This window comes from Arachis stenosperma, chromosome 10, assembly GCF_014773155.1.
Source record: "Arachis stenosperma cultivar V10309 chromosome 10, arast.V10309.gnm1.PFL2, whole genome shotgun sequence".
NCBI lineage: Eukaryota > Viridiplantae > Streptophyta > Magnoliopsida > Fabales > Fabaceae > Arachis > Arachis stenosperma.
In genome coordinates this window covers 119,511,359-119,529,781 of record NC_080386.1, presented here as the reverse complement: position 1 = coordinate 119,529,781, position 18,423 = coordinate 119,511,359, and the positions used below count along the sequence as shown (strand labels likewise).

Genomic DNA, 18,423 nt, shown 5'->3' with positions numbered 1-18,423 from the left:
TTTACACCCACCAAAGCGACTTTAAAGCTGAGTTATACAATGGCCTTCGAGATGTCGTTTTCAATGGCAAGACAAATGCAGCCTCAAAAGGAAAGAGAATTATACTCCGGGCAACATTTACTGGTGGGACAAGATACATGATACAAAATTATTAAGATGTAATGGCAATATGTAGATGCGTTGGTTATCCAGATTTGTTAATCACTTTTACTTGCAATCCGTAATGGGATGAAATACAACGATATTGTGCAAAGCACAAGCTCAAACCAGAAGACAAGCCAGACATCATTTGTAGACTCTTCAAAGTTAAAGTAGACAAGATGATTAAAGATCTTAGATACAACAAATTTTTTGGTTCTACCAAAGTAGGTATGTAATTTACATATAAATTTTGCAATTTTTTCCCATGACATTCATAATTGCTTCCTTATTCTAAATTAGATGCGTTAATACCATTCAAGCAGTGGTTTTTCCCCAGTTATTTATATAATAGAGTTCCAAAAGAGAGAACTTCCACACGCACATATACTATTGTTCTTACATGAGCAAGATAAGTATCCAAACCCTACAGACATAGACAAAATCATCTGTGTTAAGATTCCTGATCGTGATGTTCATAATGCATACTACGAAGCTGTCAAGAGTTTTATGCTGCATGATCCATGTGGTCTTAGCAAGCCAACTTCCGCTTGCATGGAAGAAGGATGTTGTATGCGTCATTTCCCTAAGAAGTTCAACGAAGTTACTACAATTGATGAAGATGGTTACCCGGTTTATAGGCGTCGAAATAATGGACGCACAGTGGAAGTGTCTGGAATTCATCTTGACAATAGATATGTTGTGCCACATAAAAGATTGTTGTTACTAAAATACCGTGCTCACATTAATGTGGAATTGTGTAACCAATCAAGATCTATCAAGTATTTGTTCAAATATGTAAACAAAGGAAATGATTGTGTCACAGCCTCTTTTTACAGAAACTCCACCAGTGACAATTCAAGTACGAAAGTTGATGAAGTGAAAATGTTTTATGATTGTCGATATATATCTCCTTTTGAAGCTTCATGGAGGATATTTTCCTATGACATTCACTATAGAAATCCATCTGTTGAGAGGCTGAGTTTTCATTTACCAGATCAATAACCTGTTGTATTTATAGATAATGAATCATTAGTTCAAGCTCTTGCGAAGGCCACTGGAGAAGAGTCCATGTTTCTAGCTTGGTTTGCAGCTAACAAAAAATATGCGGAAGCTAGAGAACTAACATACACTGAATTTCTAGCAAAGTTTATTTGGAAACCTTTATTTCGAGCTTGGAAACCTAGGAAAAGTCATCAAGTCATTGGAAGGATGATTTTCATTCCACCATCATCTGGTGAGCTATATTACTTAAGGATGTTGTTAAATATTGTAAAAGGACCAACAAGCTATGCAGATATTTGAACCTACAATGGTGTTATCAACTCATCATTCTGAGATGCATGCTATGCACGTGGACTACTTGATGACGATAAAGAATATATTGATGCCATTAAGGAAGCAAGTCATTGGGGCTCATGTCATTATTTGCGAAAATTGTTTATGACTCTATTGTGGTCTAACTCAATGGTGCGACCTGAAGCTGTATGGGAAGAAACTGCCATCTTATTATGTGATGGGATTTTGCATAATCACAGAGCCATGTTTGGCCTATCTGGTAAGCAGACAACTCCAATGATAAACCTTCTTATTAAATTTTATATCTTTAAAGTGTTGTAGCTTACATGTTTTCATAGTAATTTTTTCATGTACCATATGTTTTCCATAATTACAGCAACTAATGTTTTTACTTTGTCAACATTTTAGATTTGGTGTTCAGTGATAAATCCACATTTCATGGTATTTATTTGCTTTAATTGGGTGGATTTTATCAACTTTTATCACATTTATTCAATAAAATAGCATGGTTTTTGTGAATTCTTCCTAATTTGTGTTCAAAAGTAAAAACATGTTTTTTAGACCCTAAAATTGCTAAATTCTATTAAATTTAATTCCATTTGATGCCTTGATGTGTTTGTTGAGTGATTTCAGTTTTATAAGGTAAGTATGGATTGAAAAAGTGAAGAAAAAGCATGTAAAGTGGAGAATTCATGAAGAAATGAAGTTTTGGAAATCTATCATGCGAGGCATATGCATGACCCATGCGTACGCGTGACAAACAACATGTGACCTCATTAAATGTAATACGCTGGGGTGAATTCTGGGCCTTCAAAACCCAATCCAACTCATTTCTGAAGCTATTTCAAGCAGAATTCAAGAGAAAACAAGGGGGAGCAATTAGGTTTAACTTAGTATCATGCTGTAGGATATTTTTTAGAGAGAGAAGCTCCCCCTTTTCTCTAGGGTTCTTAGTTTAATTTTTCTTTTAATTTCATATTTTAATTCTTGTTTTAATATAGTTTCATTTATGTTTTCACGCTCTCTTGTCTTTATTTTCTTAGTTTCTTTTGTTAATTTCTCATCTATGCCACTTTTTAGTTTTATGAACTCTTGTTGATCTTAATTTTCATTTAATGCAATTTGATGTTTCTTTGTTTATTGTCATTTAATTGAGTTGTTATTATTTTTATCTTGCATTTGATAGCTTTAGATTTTATTTTTATTGCAATTTAATATGCTTTTATTTTCATACACACCAAGTATTTGATAAAATACTTGGGTTAGTTTTAGTGTAGTTTTTCACACTCTTGGCTTGGAATTGAGGACTTTGGTGACCTTGAGTCATTGATGTCCATTCTTGATTGATATTTTAGGGTAGTTAGTTGATTTGATTTCCACTAACGCTAGTATTTCACTAAGCTAATTAGTGAGTTAGCTAGGACTTGTGGATTGAGATCAATTATTCCTATTTGACTTATCCTCGATGTTAGGGTTGACTAAGTAGGATTAACTCTTTATAATCATCATATGTTTGTGGTCAATGGCTAGGATAGGTAACCTTAACTCTCACTCCTTGCCAAGAGGTTTATTAGCATTTGAATTTTCCTTTCTTTTGCTTTATTGCCTTGAGTTAAATTGCTTTTGATATTTAGTTATTGCATTCTTCTTTAATTCCTTGCTATTTATATTACTTGTCTCTTGCAATCTCAACCCCATTTTTCTATAACCAATATAATTGAGCACTTCATTGCAACTCCTAAGGAGAATGACTCAGGAGTTTAAATACTCTCGGTTATTTTGTGTTGATTGTGACATCTTTGAATTAAACTTTGATGTTGGTCAATTGTCGGTTTGGACTATACTTGCAATGAAAAAATTCTATTTTGTGAAATTCCGAACCTAATTTTGGCCCTCATCAAGTTTTGGCACCATTGCCAGGGAGTTGCAATTGTGTTATATTGTTGGCTATTGTGCATATGTGAATATTGTGAATAACTTATTTTTTGTTGATCAGTTGCTTGCTTTTGTTAGTTGTTAGGAGTTTGTTTTAGTTTCTCTTATTAGCTTTTGTTTTTTATTTCCTCTTTTCTCTATGAATTCTCACCCTTTTGGTTTGGAGTTTGGTTGTTATGATGTTGTAGGAAGTGAGAACCTCAATGATGGAATGCATCACGGATTGTGGGATCAATTGAGTGAGGAGTCATATGCTTCTAGGCAATCCTCTTGGCAACAACCTCCTCCATTTCCTTATAGCTACTATCCATCTCTTGATGCACACCAATACAAACCAAACCCTCAACATTATGATCAATCTTACTCACAAGCCACATCATACTATCACCAAATACCTCCATATGAGGCTAATCTATACCCACCATACCATCAACCTTATATGCTTTATGAACAACCTTATGAACCACACTTAGAACCATCACAATTCCAACACCAATACTCCACACCACCTTATCATTCTTACCAATACCAACCACCTTCTACATATGAGAACTTTCTCCCACATGATGAACCTTATTTTTTTCCACAACCTTCAACGGAGGAAGCACTTCAATTCTTCCTTCAAGAGCAAGAAGAGTACAAAAAGAGGTAAGAAAACATCATGGCAACCTTAGCCGAAGCCTTATCTCACCTAGCCTCATTACACTCTTCCAACAATTCAAGTACCTCCATGAATGAAAGTGAAGAATCAACTCCAATTGAAGTATGTAGAATGGAAGAGAGCTTGGAACTACAATAGAAAGAAGAAGAGTTGAAGCATGAGTTGCAAGTGGAGGAGTTTGGGATCAAGGAATTAGGAGAAATGGTTGAAGAATTTGAAGAAGTTGAACAAGGAAACAAGCTTGAGAAAGCTTGTCAAGAGGTGGAGATCATACAAGAAGTACCATCTACTCTTTCATTTAAGTGGGTAAAATCCTTAACCTTGAGCTTTATTATCCCACTTGAATATAGTTTGATTGAAAATGATAGTCAACTTAGGAATTTTTGTGGATTGGAAAGTAAGAGGGAGTTAGGTAGTGGTTGGAAACAAGAACCTAGGTTCATTAAGGTTGATTCTTTGAAGCTTGGTTTCAATGGTGGGTGTGATGCCAAAGTGGATGAATCTAGAAGAATGCTTGGGTGCTTGGGTGAGAATTTTGAATGCTTGCCACCCGGATGGAATCACATGAGTCAACAAGAAGATCGGGTGTACAAGATTTGGGATCTCAGAGGCTATTGAAAATGCAAACATTGGTGGGGATTCAAGGAAGAATTCAAGCACAAGCCACCATAGCAAGGGCATCCCCAATTGTCCAACTTAAGGACATTAAACCAAAGTGCTAGGTGGGAGACACCCCACCATGGTAACATCTTTCTAACTCTTCCTTTCTTTTAGCATTTGTTTGTTGGATTTTTGCTTCTCTTGGTTAGCTTAGCTTGATTAGATTTTTTGTATGGATCATAAGTTTGTGAAATTCTGGGTGTTTTAGGGTTGAAACCCTTGGTTGAGCTCAAGTTTGGTACCTTAGAATTTGAAGAAAAATTTTTGGAGAAATAGAGCATTGTGCGTACGCACACTACTGTGTGTACACACACTTTCTCTAGTTTTTGTCATCTGTGCGTACGCACACTTGTTTGCACACCCTCTGCCAGGAGCGCTCGCACACACTTGTGTGTCGCATCCTAGCCTTTTACCCTCTTTGTGCGCACGTACGCATGATCCTATTTTAGGTATAAAAAATTGCCTTTTGTGCGTATTGTGCATACGCACGAGCCAATGCGTACGCACACTTTCATACAACCTCCCTGCCCAGAGCATCCGCACACCTAGGTGCGTACTCACAATTTTTTTTCAAACCTGCCCGCCATGCGTACGCGTCGCCTTCCATTTTCTCCCTGTCACGCGTATGCTTGCCAGACGCGTATGCGTCGATCCCCATATTCGCAAGTCCCACGCGTACACGTGATCCACGCGTACGCGTGACCCCTCCCCTGTTTCATATACTCTTCTTTTCTCCTCTTCTCTCCATTTCTTCTCTTCTTTTCTCTTCCCCTCTCTTCTTCCCCCCTCCAACCATCATCCATCACTATCACTCACCATCCACCATCATCTCTCTTTAGTTAGTTAGTTAGTTAGTTAGTTTAATTTTCTATTTTGGTGGTAAGTGTTGGATTATTGATTTGATTCACTGATTATGTTGAGATTTCGCTGCTGTATTGTTGTTGCTATTTATTGGATATCTTTGTTGAGGTTATACTTTGTTGCTTGGTATTAAATTTTGAATGTTGGGCATTTATACATACCAAGTACTTATGACATTGCCTTCGTGAATCTTGTTGGATTTCTAAATTGCAAGTTGTAGCTAGCCACCATGTGATTTGATTTATTATCTATCATTAGGCAGTTTATTTTTTTTAGTTGATGTATTTTTTGTTAGGTGATGCTTGTTTATGATTGATTTTTATTTAAGTCACCCAGTTGATGCATTGAAATTAAGGACTTGTGAAATTGGATCGTAAGCTCACCTAGTGACATTTTTTTAGCTTTTTAAGCTTTGTGGACCATGCTTGCTATGTGATTAATCTCATCTTATACCACTCTTTTCCTAAATTACATAGCAACGATGTTTCCCACATCATGTTAATTAGGTGTTGCAAACAAACTTTTCTCCATTATCCATTTCACAATTGCTTGATTGTTGCTTGATTGCTTTTATGCTCCTTGTGTACTTGTTTGTTTATCTTAACCTACAAGTTTATTTAAAGTATATCAAGTATACTAGAATTAGTGAAGTTCATGCCTCTTTTGTGTAATTGTGACATAGCTTTCTATGCTAGTGTGTGTGTGTTCTAAACCACGCAACTTAGAATTCACACACTTGTTTCCTTCATGTCACAAACTTATTCACTCACTTCATTTTAGTGATCATCACCTCATTCCAACACTATATGCTTCCTTACTTTTGCATTTACTTGTATTGCCATCCTGTCTTCTATTTTTTTCATGGATGATTCACCATAAGCAAAAAGGGAAGCGGAAGAAAGAACACGTAACAAGCCGGTTGATCCACCAGCTGAAGGTGACAATCCGTATCATCGCCGTACCCGCTTGCTCATCTCTGAATGCACGGAGGACTATGCAAACCTTTAAGTATAGGAAAGTCGTCACTGATCGGCAATTTTTGGTGACAAATTCTAATCCCAAACACTTTCACATTCTTTTTGAATTCTTAGTTGCATTTTCTTTCTTGGTTTGTATATATTTTAGAGATCTATTTGTATTTTTCTTAGTTTGTTGCATTTCTTTGCATATATATAATAAGCTTAGTCAAAATGAAATTTCCAAGACCATTCCTATATAGGGCATTGACATCTTAATTGATTTGAGTGAAAATTTTTCATTGAACTTGCATGATTTATAGATTATGGAACTTAGTTTTTGAGCAAAGAATACATAAGCTTGTGAGTTTTGAGCCTAATTGTGTGGTTACATCATATAACCACTATTTTCATTCTTGTGTGTGTTATTCTCTTTTTATAATTACAATCTTTGATTTGTTTGATTTTTTATATCCATTGTTTGATGTATATATGCATTTATATGATTGAGGCCATCATTTCATTTATCTCACTTACCTAAATAGCCTACCATTTTATCTTCCTTTGTTAACCAACTTTGAGCATATTTTAATCTCTTTTTGTTCTTAATTTTAGCACATCACGACTCTTAAGTGAAAAACAATAAATCCTTCTTTTGGATCTATAATTAGTTTAAGATTATGAGAGTGTGTATCATCTAAGTGTGGAGAATTTTAGAAACTTTGATTGAGGTAAAAGTAAATTTTTGTACTTTTGTTGAAAATTTTTGGAATTGGGTACATATTCATGTATTCAATACTTAAACCATATACATTAGTCTCTTGTATATATTTTATTGTGAAAAAAAAGAAAAAAATAAAAGAAAAAAGAAAAAGAAGGAAAAAAAAGAGAAAAAGAAAGCAATAAAAAGAGGACAAATGTTAACTCCAAAGTTTGAGAAATAAAAATGCATATGTGGCATGAATTGAGAGAATGCATGAGTGTGTGAAAAAAGTGAATAATGGGTAGCTAGTTATTGTATTAGAATTGTATAAATTATTATATGTGTTTGGTGAGAGCTTAGACTAATCAAATATGCAAATTTCAAGCTCACTTGACCATATGCATCCTTACCTTTACCCTAACCCCATTACAACCTATGAAAAGTCCTCATGATATTTGTATGCATGCATTGAATATTTGTTGACTGTTAGATGAAAAACAAATCTTGGAAAGCAAGATTAAGAGGAGAATTGAGTGAATCAACTCTAAACACTTGAGCGATTAGAGTATATACACATCTGGTGAGGGGTTCGATTGCTCAATTTTATGTTTCCAGATGATTTCTTATCTTGCAAGTTATAAATTCTTTTCAATAACTCTAATCAATTTATGGATTTGATCTGATTACTATTGTCTTAACCCTTATGTTTATATGTGTATTCTTGAAAATTGATTTATTTTGACCAAGTAGTTGCATGCATTTAGATAGATTGCATGTAGATAGGTTGCATTTAGATACTGTGAATTGAATAAATGTTAATACCCCTTTCTTGTTTCTTTCTTGAGTTTAGTATGAGGACATGCTATTGTTTAAGTGTGGGGATGCGATAAATTTACATTTCATGATATTTATTTGCTTTAATTGGGTGGATTTTATCAATTTTTCTCACATTTATTCAATTAAATAGCATGATTTTGTGAATTCTTTCTAATTTGTGCTCAAAAGTAAAAATATACTTTTTAGGCCCTAAAATTGCTAAATTCTATTCACTTTAATTCCATTTGATGCCTTGATGTGTTTGTTGAGTGATTTCATATTTATAAGGCAAGTATGGATTGAAGAAGTGAAGAAAAAGCATGTAAAGTGGAGAATTTATGAAGAAATGAAGTTTTGCATGCGAGGCGTACGTGTGACCCACGTGTACGCGTGATCAGAATCCGTTCTTTTGGATGACCATACATGCGGTCAATGTGAAAAATAGTTATTTTTACCGATGTGGCATTATATAATTGAATGCACGTATAAAACTACTTTATACTAATAGTGCATCAAAATTAAATTCTAAATTAATACAGACAATATATTTCACTTATATCCAATTAATATACTTTATCTTCTTTATATTCCAATAGAATTACAAATATCTTATTAAGCTAACTTATCAATTTTTGAATGTTAATAATTTTTTTACAAAACTAAGCTTCAGCAATTTTCATTTTTCTTTTCAAGGATCATTATTTTTCAAACTACGCTTTACTTTACGTAATCATTCTATTTATTTCTCTTCCCGCGCATAGCGCGGTATCTTATAGGGGTGAGCATGGCCCGATCCGGTCCGAAGATCCGGCCCGGTCTCGAACACTTTAGGGGCTAATTTGGTGTGATTTCATCGGGTCTAGGGCCGGATAAGGGTCTCAAAAATAGACCCGGTCATTACAAGAAGATATTTTTACATGCTAATTTACAAGAAGGTATCAAGGTAATATAATGTTAACGACCCGATTTTCACCCGGTATAGTTGTGGCCCGAAAGGGTATAGGTTTCATCGGATTTAGAGTCGGGTTCGAGTCTCAAAAATAGACCCGATACATATTTCAGGTCGGGTCTGGATCACATCAACCCCGATTTTACCCGGGCCATGCACACCCTTAGTATCTTACTAGTTATATTATATGAATTTAATTATTGCTTAACTGTCATCTCATAGTAAATTACACGTAATTTTCTTATATATAAAAAGTAACACAAATTATCGTGCATGATCCAAAATTAATAGTTTTCTTTGTAAGGGGATTTTTTATTTAAATAAATAAATAAATTATAATAATTATCAAAATAAATAATTTAAAAAATATTTACCGAAATAAATATTTCTCTCTTATCTTGTTTACATGGTAAATAAAATAATTTTGTATGTATCTCGTTTACAGTATAAATGCTGTAAACCAGATAAGACAGGTGGATGCGAAACATGTCTCGTTTACACTGTAAACGAGATCTATGTATTTTTTTAAAAAGAATTTAAAAAAATAAAAAATATTAATATCATCAATAATCCAAACTTTTAATATGCAATTAGTACATAAAAAAGTTGGTAGAAGAAATTAAAATAGATATATTTGATCAATTAGTACTTAAAAAAATTGATAGGATAATAGGAAGAGAATTGAAACGGTTATCTCTCACTATCCACGTGAGATAACCGTTTTAATTCTCTCCTCACTATTCTATCAATCTCTTAACAATTGATAAACAGTTATTTTTATTTTTCAAATTTAAATCAATCCAATTAGATCATAATTTAATTTAAAATTTTAAAAATTTTAAATAATCATTTGATTTAATTTAATTTAATTTAAAATTTTTAAAAAATCAACGTAACCGTTCCGTTTGGTTTGATTTAATTTAATTTTAAATTTTAAAAAATAAAAATAACCGTTCCGTTTAATTTAATTTAATTTAATTTAATTTAACTTAACTTAATTTAATTTAATTTAAAAATAACCGTTCTGTTACTTCAGGCAGTTAGCTGTAGTTCTGCATTCCGTAAAATATTTCAAATGTTAAAGAGAGAGAACATAAACGACAAAGAAAAAGTGACGAGGGAGGGAGGTAAACAACATCATCCGAGCTTTAACTTTAGGCACATTTTACGTAACAAGATAATATTATGTGTCGTTCTTTTTGGATATTCAAGTTGTTAATCGATCTAATTTGTGTAGCTATTTGCATTATCATTTGATAAATCAAACGGAACGGATACTTTTATTTTTTAAAAATTTTAAATTAAATTAAATTAAATTAAATAGTTACTTTTAATTTTTAAAAAATTTAAATTAAATTAAATCAAATGGTTACCTTTATTTTAAAAAATTTTAAATTAAATTAAATCAAATGGTTACTTTTATTTTTTAAAATTTTAAATTAAATTATGATGTAATTGGATTGATTTAAATTTGAAAAATAAAAATAATCTTTTGTCAATTATTAGGAGAGATTAATGAGATAGTAGATGAGAAAATTAAAACCGTTATCTCACATGGATAGTGAGAGATAACCGTTTCAATTCTCTTCTCAAACATATCTATTTTAATCTTTTTTTACCAACCTTTTTATGTACTAATTGCATGTTAAAAGTTTGGATTATTGATCATGTTAATATTTTTTATTATTTTATTTTTTTTTTAAAAAATACATGTATCTAGATATATATATTTTACATCCACCTGTCTTATTTTGTGTACAATATTATGTAAAATTATCTCGTTTATAGTATAAAAGAGATAAGAGAAGAATATTTATTTCGATAAATATTTTTTAAATTATTTATTTCGGTAATTATTATAATTAATTTATTTATTTAAATCAAAAATTCCTTTGTAAGGCACCTAAGGCTAATGTGGCAATGGCATAAATGTTATTTTGGTACAACCGAGGGTTAGAGTTGTGTTACGTGGCTTCGGGGTTTGGATAACGCGATGGAAGGAAGAAAGGAAGGAAAAAACCAGAAGCGAAGCTCAAAACCACACAGAAATGGCGACTATGTTCAATATTACTGCAATCACATCACCATCTCTGCGAAATTGGGGTTCCCTTTCTTCTTCTTCTTCATCTTCAGCTCCCATGCACACCCGTGTAGTTCACACGAAGCCACTTCAGTGTGCCCCTATTCAGCAACAAATGGTACATGCTACTGATGCTACCATGCTTATTAATTTAATTAATATTTTATCCTTTCATCAATCCAAATGTTTCTTTATCTTCTGCGTCTTCATACTCCTCAATTTTGATACTTTCTTTCCTCTTTGGTGTTTGCCATTTTGAAATTTTGATTTATACTTTTTTATTTTTTTAATTTTTCGTCGAACCATTTGTCTCAAAAGCATAGCATAGGTAGAGGTATGTTAAATTAAATAATTGTTTATATATTTAACACGCTTTTTGTTGATCTTGAAGCGTGAGTCGTGGTATGCAAATATGAGTTTGGAATTTGCATTAGCTTTTAGTAAAAATATTCTTTTAAAATCTTTTTTATTAAAATGACAATTTTCCATTTGGATAAAAAATATAAGAAGTATTTATCTAATAAAAAAATTGTTAAAACTTTTCAAAAAAACAAGTTTACTTATTCATAATGTCTGTATTTGTGTCACAAAAATAACTTTCAAATGCTAGATTTTTATCTAAATATATGGAGTTAGAAATGTATCAAATTTCCCATGTGATATTAGATTTGGTGGAAGGGTGAGTATGAATCTTTACTCCAACACATAGTTATGTGAAAAATATACATATAACGTTTTGGTACGCAGATGAATTGATATGCAGTACACTATCTAATTGGTGAATTCATGTAACTATGATCCAACATTCAAACTCTTGTTTTTGGATCGTTATTTGTGAATGGACACCATAATTTAGGGTGTTTAAACAAACAAATATGGTTGATTAGTTTATTTCCTAGGGACAATAAATAATGTGTTGTGTTGTGTCGGTGTTAAGGTTGATGGCACCATAATGTGTGAGCCTTGCAATGGGAAAGGGTGGTTGTTATGTGACTTCTGCAAAGGCCAAAAGACAAATGTCAGAGCTGAAAACAAGCGCCTCTACCGTAGATGCCCTACCTGCAGAGCTGTAACTTCTTCTCACTATCACTAATGTCATGCTATGGAAATGAAAAGCATTCAATTTGTCTGCATTGTCGGTGTTTTACGTAGACATCCAATCACATAGTGTCTAAGTGTCGTATGATCTTTTCAGCAAAACTCACTACTTGAATAATCATCCAATAGAATTATTTGATTAGGTGACTATGCAAAACTTAACTCAATGGGAAAATGACAATGAAACCAATATATGATGTTAAAGATGATAGTTGGTGTTGTTATAATAGGATTTATAGCTTTCTTCTTGTGTTTTTGTATTTTTATTTGTGTAGGTTGGATATATCTTGTGCTCAAGGTGCAAGGTCTTTAAGTGTGTCACTTTTCCGAACTTCGACGACAGCGAGGAATGAAATGATTTGGGGACTTACTTTGAGAGCATTCAATTCCAACTACTTGTTGGAGAGTTAAAGGAATAGAAGGTTGAATCTTTCTTTGACATTTCTCATGATTGTGTCTGAATATGATATGATTGAAAATGCAATTTTCATTTCTTTTCATTCCTGGTGTTATCACTTGAAGACTTTAGTTTCTGTTTATTTCTTTTCATACTCAACTTTCTTTATCACTAGCTGAGGTTCATAGTAATAATACAAAAGAGTGTTTCTCTGTTCAATTCTTTAAGCACACTATTTGCAATGAATCCAATTAATCTCTGTCACTCTAACGCCATCCCCGCCTTCTCAGTTTATTGTTTAATGCTGTGAAATGCTTAGTCAGTTAGTCGATCTTTCCTGTGACAAATAACAAATATTATATCCGTGTCAAAATAACTATCAATTTGGACAAAGTGTTACTGGATTATCCAAATACATTTATTTCCCTCTGTTTTGGAGTAACAGTCAATTTGGACAAAGTGGTATGTTAAAATAAATTTATCAGAAGTCCAATGTATTTAGATAATAGATAATACAGGTAGATTGATTTTTAACATATCACTTCATTCAAATTAATTATGTTTAAACAGAAAGAATTTAGATAAAAAGGAACATTGTTTGAATGCCATCATTAACCTGACCACTATTGCTTCCAAGTAGAACTTATTTGGGATTTTTCTTTCCTAGTTGACTGATTGCACATGGACCCAAATATAGATATGATATGTGTGCTTGAATTTGGATCTAAGGATAGCTATTTGACTTCTCTGATACTGACATCTGTGCCTTGTTTGACTGGAATCTATTTCATCTTAAATGAAATGTGATTTTACAGTTTATTGAGAAACTAAATTGCCAGTAATCTTTATTGTACATTTATACCTTGCTGCTGAATTGATGAATGTATAGTACATATAATTATTCCTCTGTATTGTTTGGGCATGTGCTATAATGTTACAGGTCACATAACTTTTGTTGAATTTAATAGTAGTTTAAGTCCCTAGCTTAGATCATATATACCACGTATAATGAGAGCTGAATTTGCAAGCTTTAATGTTTACATGTCTGTTTAACTGCTGAAAATGAATGCTCCCATGTGAACTATGTAGTGTAAGTTTTAGAAGTATAATCTGGTCATATGGACATAAATCGTTTAATGTGTCAATTGGCGCTAACGATTCACGTGCAAATAAGTAGAGAACTCACATACCTTAGTAGAGAATTTGGTGATACATGAATATTTAGTGTCAATGGTCACCCGATTCTAGTGGTGTATGTGAATTCTCCACTCATTTGCACAATCTCTAGTGTCAATTGACCCCTCAAATAACTATGTACAAATAACATCTCTATTAGAAACACTAGATAGACATGACTCTAAGGCGAGCAAGTGCAATTTAACATTGTTAAACATGATTCCATCATTGGAATAGTTGTTTGCCTATTTCTGTTCTGGAAGTGTTGGAACTTTTGATCTCCAGCTCTCAGATTTCAAAGGATACTTGAATGTCTCTTCTTTTATCTGTTCCTTCATCATTATTGTTCAATAATTGTGTCCTTTACAACCTTTTGACTCCTTTTTCTTTTGAAAAGTTGGTAGTGAATTCAATTTAAAAAGAATAGTTATTTCCAAGTTCTATAATCTGTATATGATACTGCATGTGTATGATTAAGGTCTTGCATGTAATGCAAGACTTTCTTGATAGTAGGATGTTATATGATTTGAACTGTTAAATATGAAAAACTTTCAACTCTAGATCATTCTAGAATTATATATGATTAAGAGTAGCACTTCTATAAAACAACCATTATTTGCTTCATAATACCCCAAAAGGGATTATCTTACATCTAGTTAAATCACTCTCCCTCACTTTCACTTTCACTTTCAGATAGAAAGAACATTATAAAAAAAATGGACAATGTCAGATTCCTATACTCTCTATCTATCTATCTATCTATATATCTATCTGCACATAGGACTTTGAGGATGATGCGAATAAGTAAGCTGATTGAAGGAGCAGTACCCCATCATCATCTTTTCTACACTGAATAATCCGCAATTGTGAGCCGAAAACTTGTCCTTTTCCTCCACCATCTTCAGGACACTCTCAAACACAGATACTTCACAAGGAATCCTCAGAACGCCTGTCTGCTCAAACCCGAACTCTTCTTCAGCTTCTCTTAGCAACATGTGAAAGGCTTGGTGACCCAAATATACAGTTGGTATGACAAATCTCTTGAGCTCTAGTCCGACGCAAACAGCTAAGTAGCCTTTTGGAACCGCATTGCTTGACGATCCTTTGTCACGCTCGGACAAAGAAAGTGTCCTTTTCAGAAACTTAATGCTTTTACTGCTGGTGCTGCCGCTATGATTGTTGTTGTTGTTGTCACTTGATTTTGAAGAGTTGGCAATCCTTCTCCATTTCTTGAGGATCTGTTGAAGCCTGACAATGTCCTTGATCTTGTTAGATTTCTTTGGTGGATCCATGGATATACTAGTTTCTCTCTTTCTTGGGGTTATTTTGGTAATTTCAGTTTTCTATCTTCCTTTTATTTTGGTAGCTAGTATCTAGAGGAATTGAAACTGAACCCCTTTCCCACATTTTTTTTTGGTTACGAGTTAGAAATCAAGCACTCTTTAATCAGGTTAGCTTTAACTCTTGGCTATGTGGTTGGTGCATGCCTCCAATTTATAAAGAGTAAGAGAACTTGGTAGCTCAATATTAAAATTACATTTCTATTAAACAAAGAATATAATTCTATAATAATTGTTGTGTTTTCTATGTCACATGCATGACAAAACCTAACAGAAGATGTTGTCATAAGGTTAGGTTAAGAAATGGTTCAAGTTGTGTTCTCCAAAACTTTGCATGTGAGTGACTAGTGTATGTGTTAAGGTTTGATGAGCTTTCTTTCTCACTCACAATACTTTGTTTTCAAAGTTAAATCCATATGGTTTTGGACTAATTTATATAAAGTGTGACTAGGACTTTAGATATATTATTAGTGAATTTGCAATTATTGAACATATTTTTCTATGTTAAACTCAGTGACAGGTATTGGCGCATTGGTGAATCATACAGTACAAGGGTACATTACTATTATATTAGTAATGTACCGTAAAAGGAAGTAATGAGGTCCTTTTTTTATTGTGCTAGACTAATGTAAAAGAGTGTATTCTCAAAAATCATGAATAAATATATATATGGGTTAATTTCAAGGTCCAACTTCAACCATAAGCTAAAATGTTTCTTTGCAGATTCATTGCATCCTTGAACAGAAGGTGAAAAGAATATATACCTAATCTTTGGGGGAGGGGTTAATAATAATAATAAGTCCAACGAAACAAGAAATATTGAAAGTTCTGGCTCAACCCATGCAGCTTTCATTCACTACTGTTTAAAGGAAATTAACATTGGAATTAAGGCTTTCTAAATGTATGTGGCTATGTCAATCTTTCTTTGTTTTTCATGGTATTTTTTGACTTAGCAGGTTGACCAATAGGCTGTTGTATAATGTATATACAAGATAGGATTTGAATTTTTAATATTTACTTAAATAGATGAATAAATTAATTACTTGATTGTAAGCATGTCAATCTAATGGAAAAATTTGGCGACATTATTCTCTTTCCATATATGAAGAGTTTAAAAGAAATATCAATAAAATAATGATGCGCCTTATGCACGTATGTAGGTAACTACTTAATTATTTATTATTTTATTTTATAATATTGAAATAGAAGATAACATTTTTGAAAGAGAATTAAAGGGTGCTTCCGTGCTTGCATATGCATAGAATATATACAATGAACCTTTTCTAGCATTAGAGCTTGCTATTTCTTCCTAATAATATAATTATAAAGGTTAAGTTACATATAATTAACATATAATTATAAATATTATATATATATATATATAAAATATTGTATATATATAAAATTATAAAGATTAAGTTACATAAAAAAAAATTTATACTATTTTTTCTCTAGCATTATTCTTGTATTATTAATATTATAGTATGAGCCATTTGACTTTGCCTTATAAATTTTATCTAGTTTAATTCCAAAATCAATACATTATCATGGAAGTTCTCCGATCATGACCCGTACTCAGTTGCACCGTTTTAGACATTAATAAGTAATAACCGACTAGGCTTAAAAATAAAAAAATCATCCATTAATTGTATATTAATGCATATTTAGCATCTTGAAGGAATTATTTATTATTATATTATTATAAATAAATTTAATTATTTTTTATTGTTTTATTATAATATGTTTGATTATTGTAACCGTTAATTATTTAGTTGATTATATATAAATATATACAATTAAATAATAGTTGATTCGGTAGTTATTATTAATTTATAGATAGAGTATTTTTGCAACCCATAACGTTTAATTACTAAATGATAATAATAATAATTGAGTGGTCGGTGATATTATTTTCAAAGTTTTATTAATTTAATAATTTGGTGACACGTTACTTAAACACTAGAACGAATAAATATTGATTGGAATTCAAAAACCATGCTTGGTTTTACCTAGAAGGAATAAATCATTATTAGAAAAATAAAAAAAGTAACATGGTTTGTTTCAGGGTTTTTTTTGTTTAAATTATTTAAATATAATATTAACAAAATGTGTAATATGTGGTATATTTATGTATATACAAAATAGTTCATATTTTGGGTACATAGTCTTAAATTAAGTTATGCACATTCTAGATATATTGTATTTTGGGTAAAATACTAAATTGGTCCCCTAGGTTTGGGCGTAATTCTGTTTTGGTCCTTAAGGTTTAAAGTGTTTTATTTGAATCCAAAAAAGTTTCATTTAGCATCAATTTAGTCCCACAGTGAGGTCAAAATTAAATAATTAACAAAATGTTCTACATAACAACAGTACAAGAACAAAATCGATAATTTGGAGAACAAGTACAAGCTCCAGAGACACAAAATCAACCATTGATGCATCAATACATTTATTTATTATTTTTTATAATATAAATAAAATATTTTCTATAAAACTAAAGAAAATGATAAATAAATGTATTGATGCATCAATTGTTGATTTTGTGCCTTTGGAGCTTGTACTTGTTCTCCACATTATCGATTTTGTTCTTGAACTATTGTTATGTAGGACATTTTGTTAATTATTTAATTTTGACCTCACTGTGGGACTAAATTGATGCTAAATGAAATTTTTTTAGATTCAAATATAACACTTTAAACTTTAAGGACCAAAACAGAATTACGCCCAAACCTAGGGGCAATTTATTACTTTACCCTTGTATTTTAGATATAAAACAGGCAAAACACAATTTGAGTGCTACCGGAATACGCTTAAAATGTAGTAATCAAATATTGTGTATTCGAGACACGTATGTAACAAAAAAGCAGGCATAGTACTTGAGATACGTTAGAACGCTGTATAAAGCGTGTAGCCAAGATTCTTGGCTTCCTTCTAATTTTTTTTTTTAGTTTTGGATAATTTTAAAAGTATACATGGTTAGATACGAAAGTTATGTCTGATAAAAAAATATTAGTAGGCCGAATGTAATCTGATATATGATCGGAGTACTGTATTTTGAAGTCAGTTTGTGTATTTATTATTTTTAATAGTTAATATATTTTAATTTATCTAGTTTTTAGTTAATACCACCTTATATGTTAATTAGATGTTTAATATTTATTTGGATGAGATTTGTTAAAAAAGTAGAATATTAAAATTTAATTAGGTATATATGAAATAATTTTTATCTATCGTGTTAGTTTATTATAAAATATATTTTTTATTTATTATTTTTAATTAAATAATACATTCTCTTATGCATTAAATTAGGTAATAAATCATGCTTAAATTTAATTAAATTATATTATTAAGTAA

At 31.7% G+C, this 18,423-nt stretch overlaps 2 protein-coding genes across 3 annotated transcripts; one reads left to right on the top strand and one right to left on the bottom strand.

Moving 5' to 3' along the window:
• Nucleotides 1-10,951: 10,951 nt before the first annotated feature.
• LOC130954194 (uncharacterized) lies at nt 10,952-16,039 on the top strand. Of its 2 annotated transcripts, XR_009076216.1 has the most exons (4): nt 10,952-11,176; nt 11,996-12,127; nt 12,432-12,578; nt 15,584-16,039. XR_009076216.1 is itself a non-coding variant. In XM_057880925.1 (3 exons), the coding sequence occupies exons 1-3, from the start codon at nt 11,027-11,029 to the stop codon at nt 12,507-12,509; spliced, it is 360 nt and encodes a 119-aa protein (XP_057736908.1). In that variant the 5' UTR covers nt 10,952-11,026; the 3' UTR covers nt 12,510-14,338. The 2 variants fall into 2 exon arrangements, 1 of the variants encoding a protein (XP_057736908.1); XM_057880925.1 differs by lacking the exon at nt 15,584-16,039 and having other exon boundaries at nt 12,432-14,338.
• On the bottom strand, nt 14,368-15,180 carry LOC130954193 (protein SMALL AUXIN UP-REGULATED RNA 9-like). The gene has a single exon (XM_057880924.1). The coding sequence runs from the start codon at nt 15,019-15,021 to the stop codon at nt 14,497-14,499; it is 525 nt and encodes a 174-aa protein (XP_057736907.1). The 5' UTR covers nt 15,022-15,180; the 3' UTR covers nt 14,368-14,496.
• Nucleotides 16,040-18,423: the final 2,384 nt, after the last annotated feature.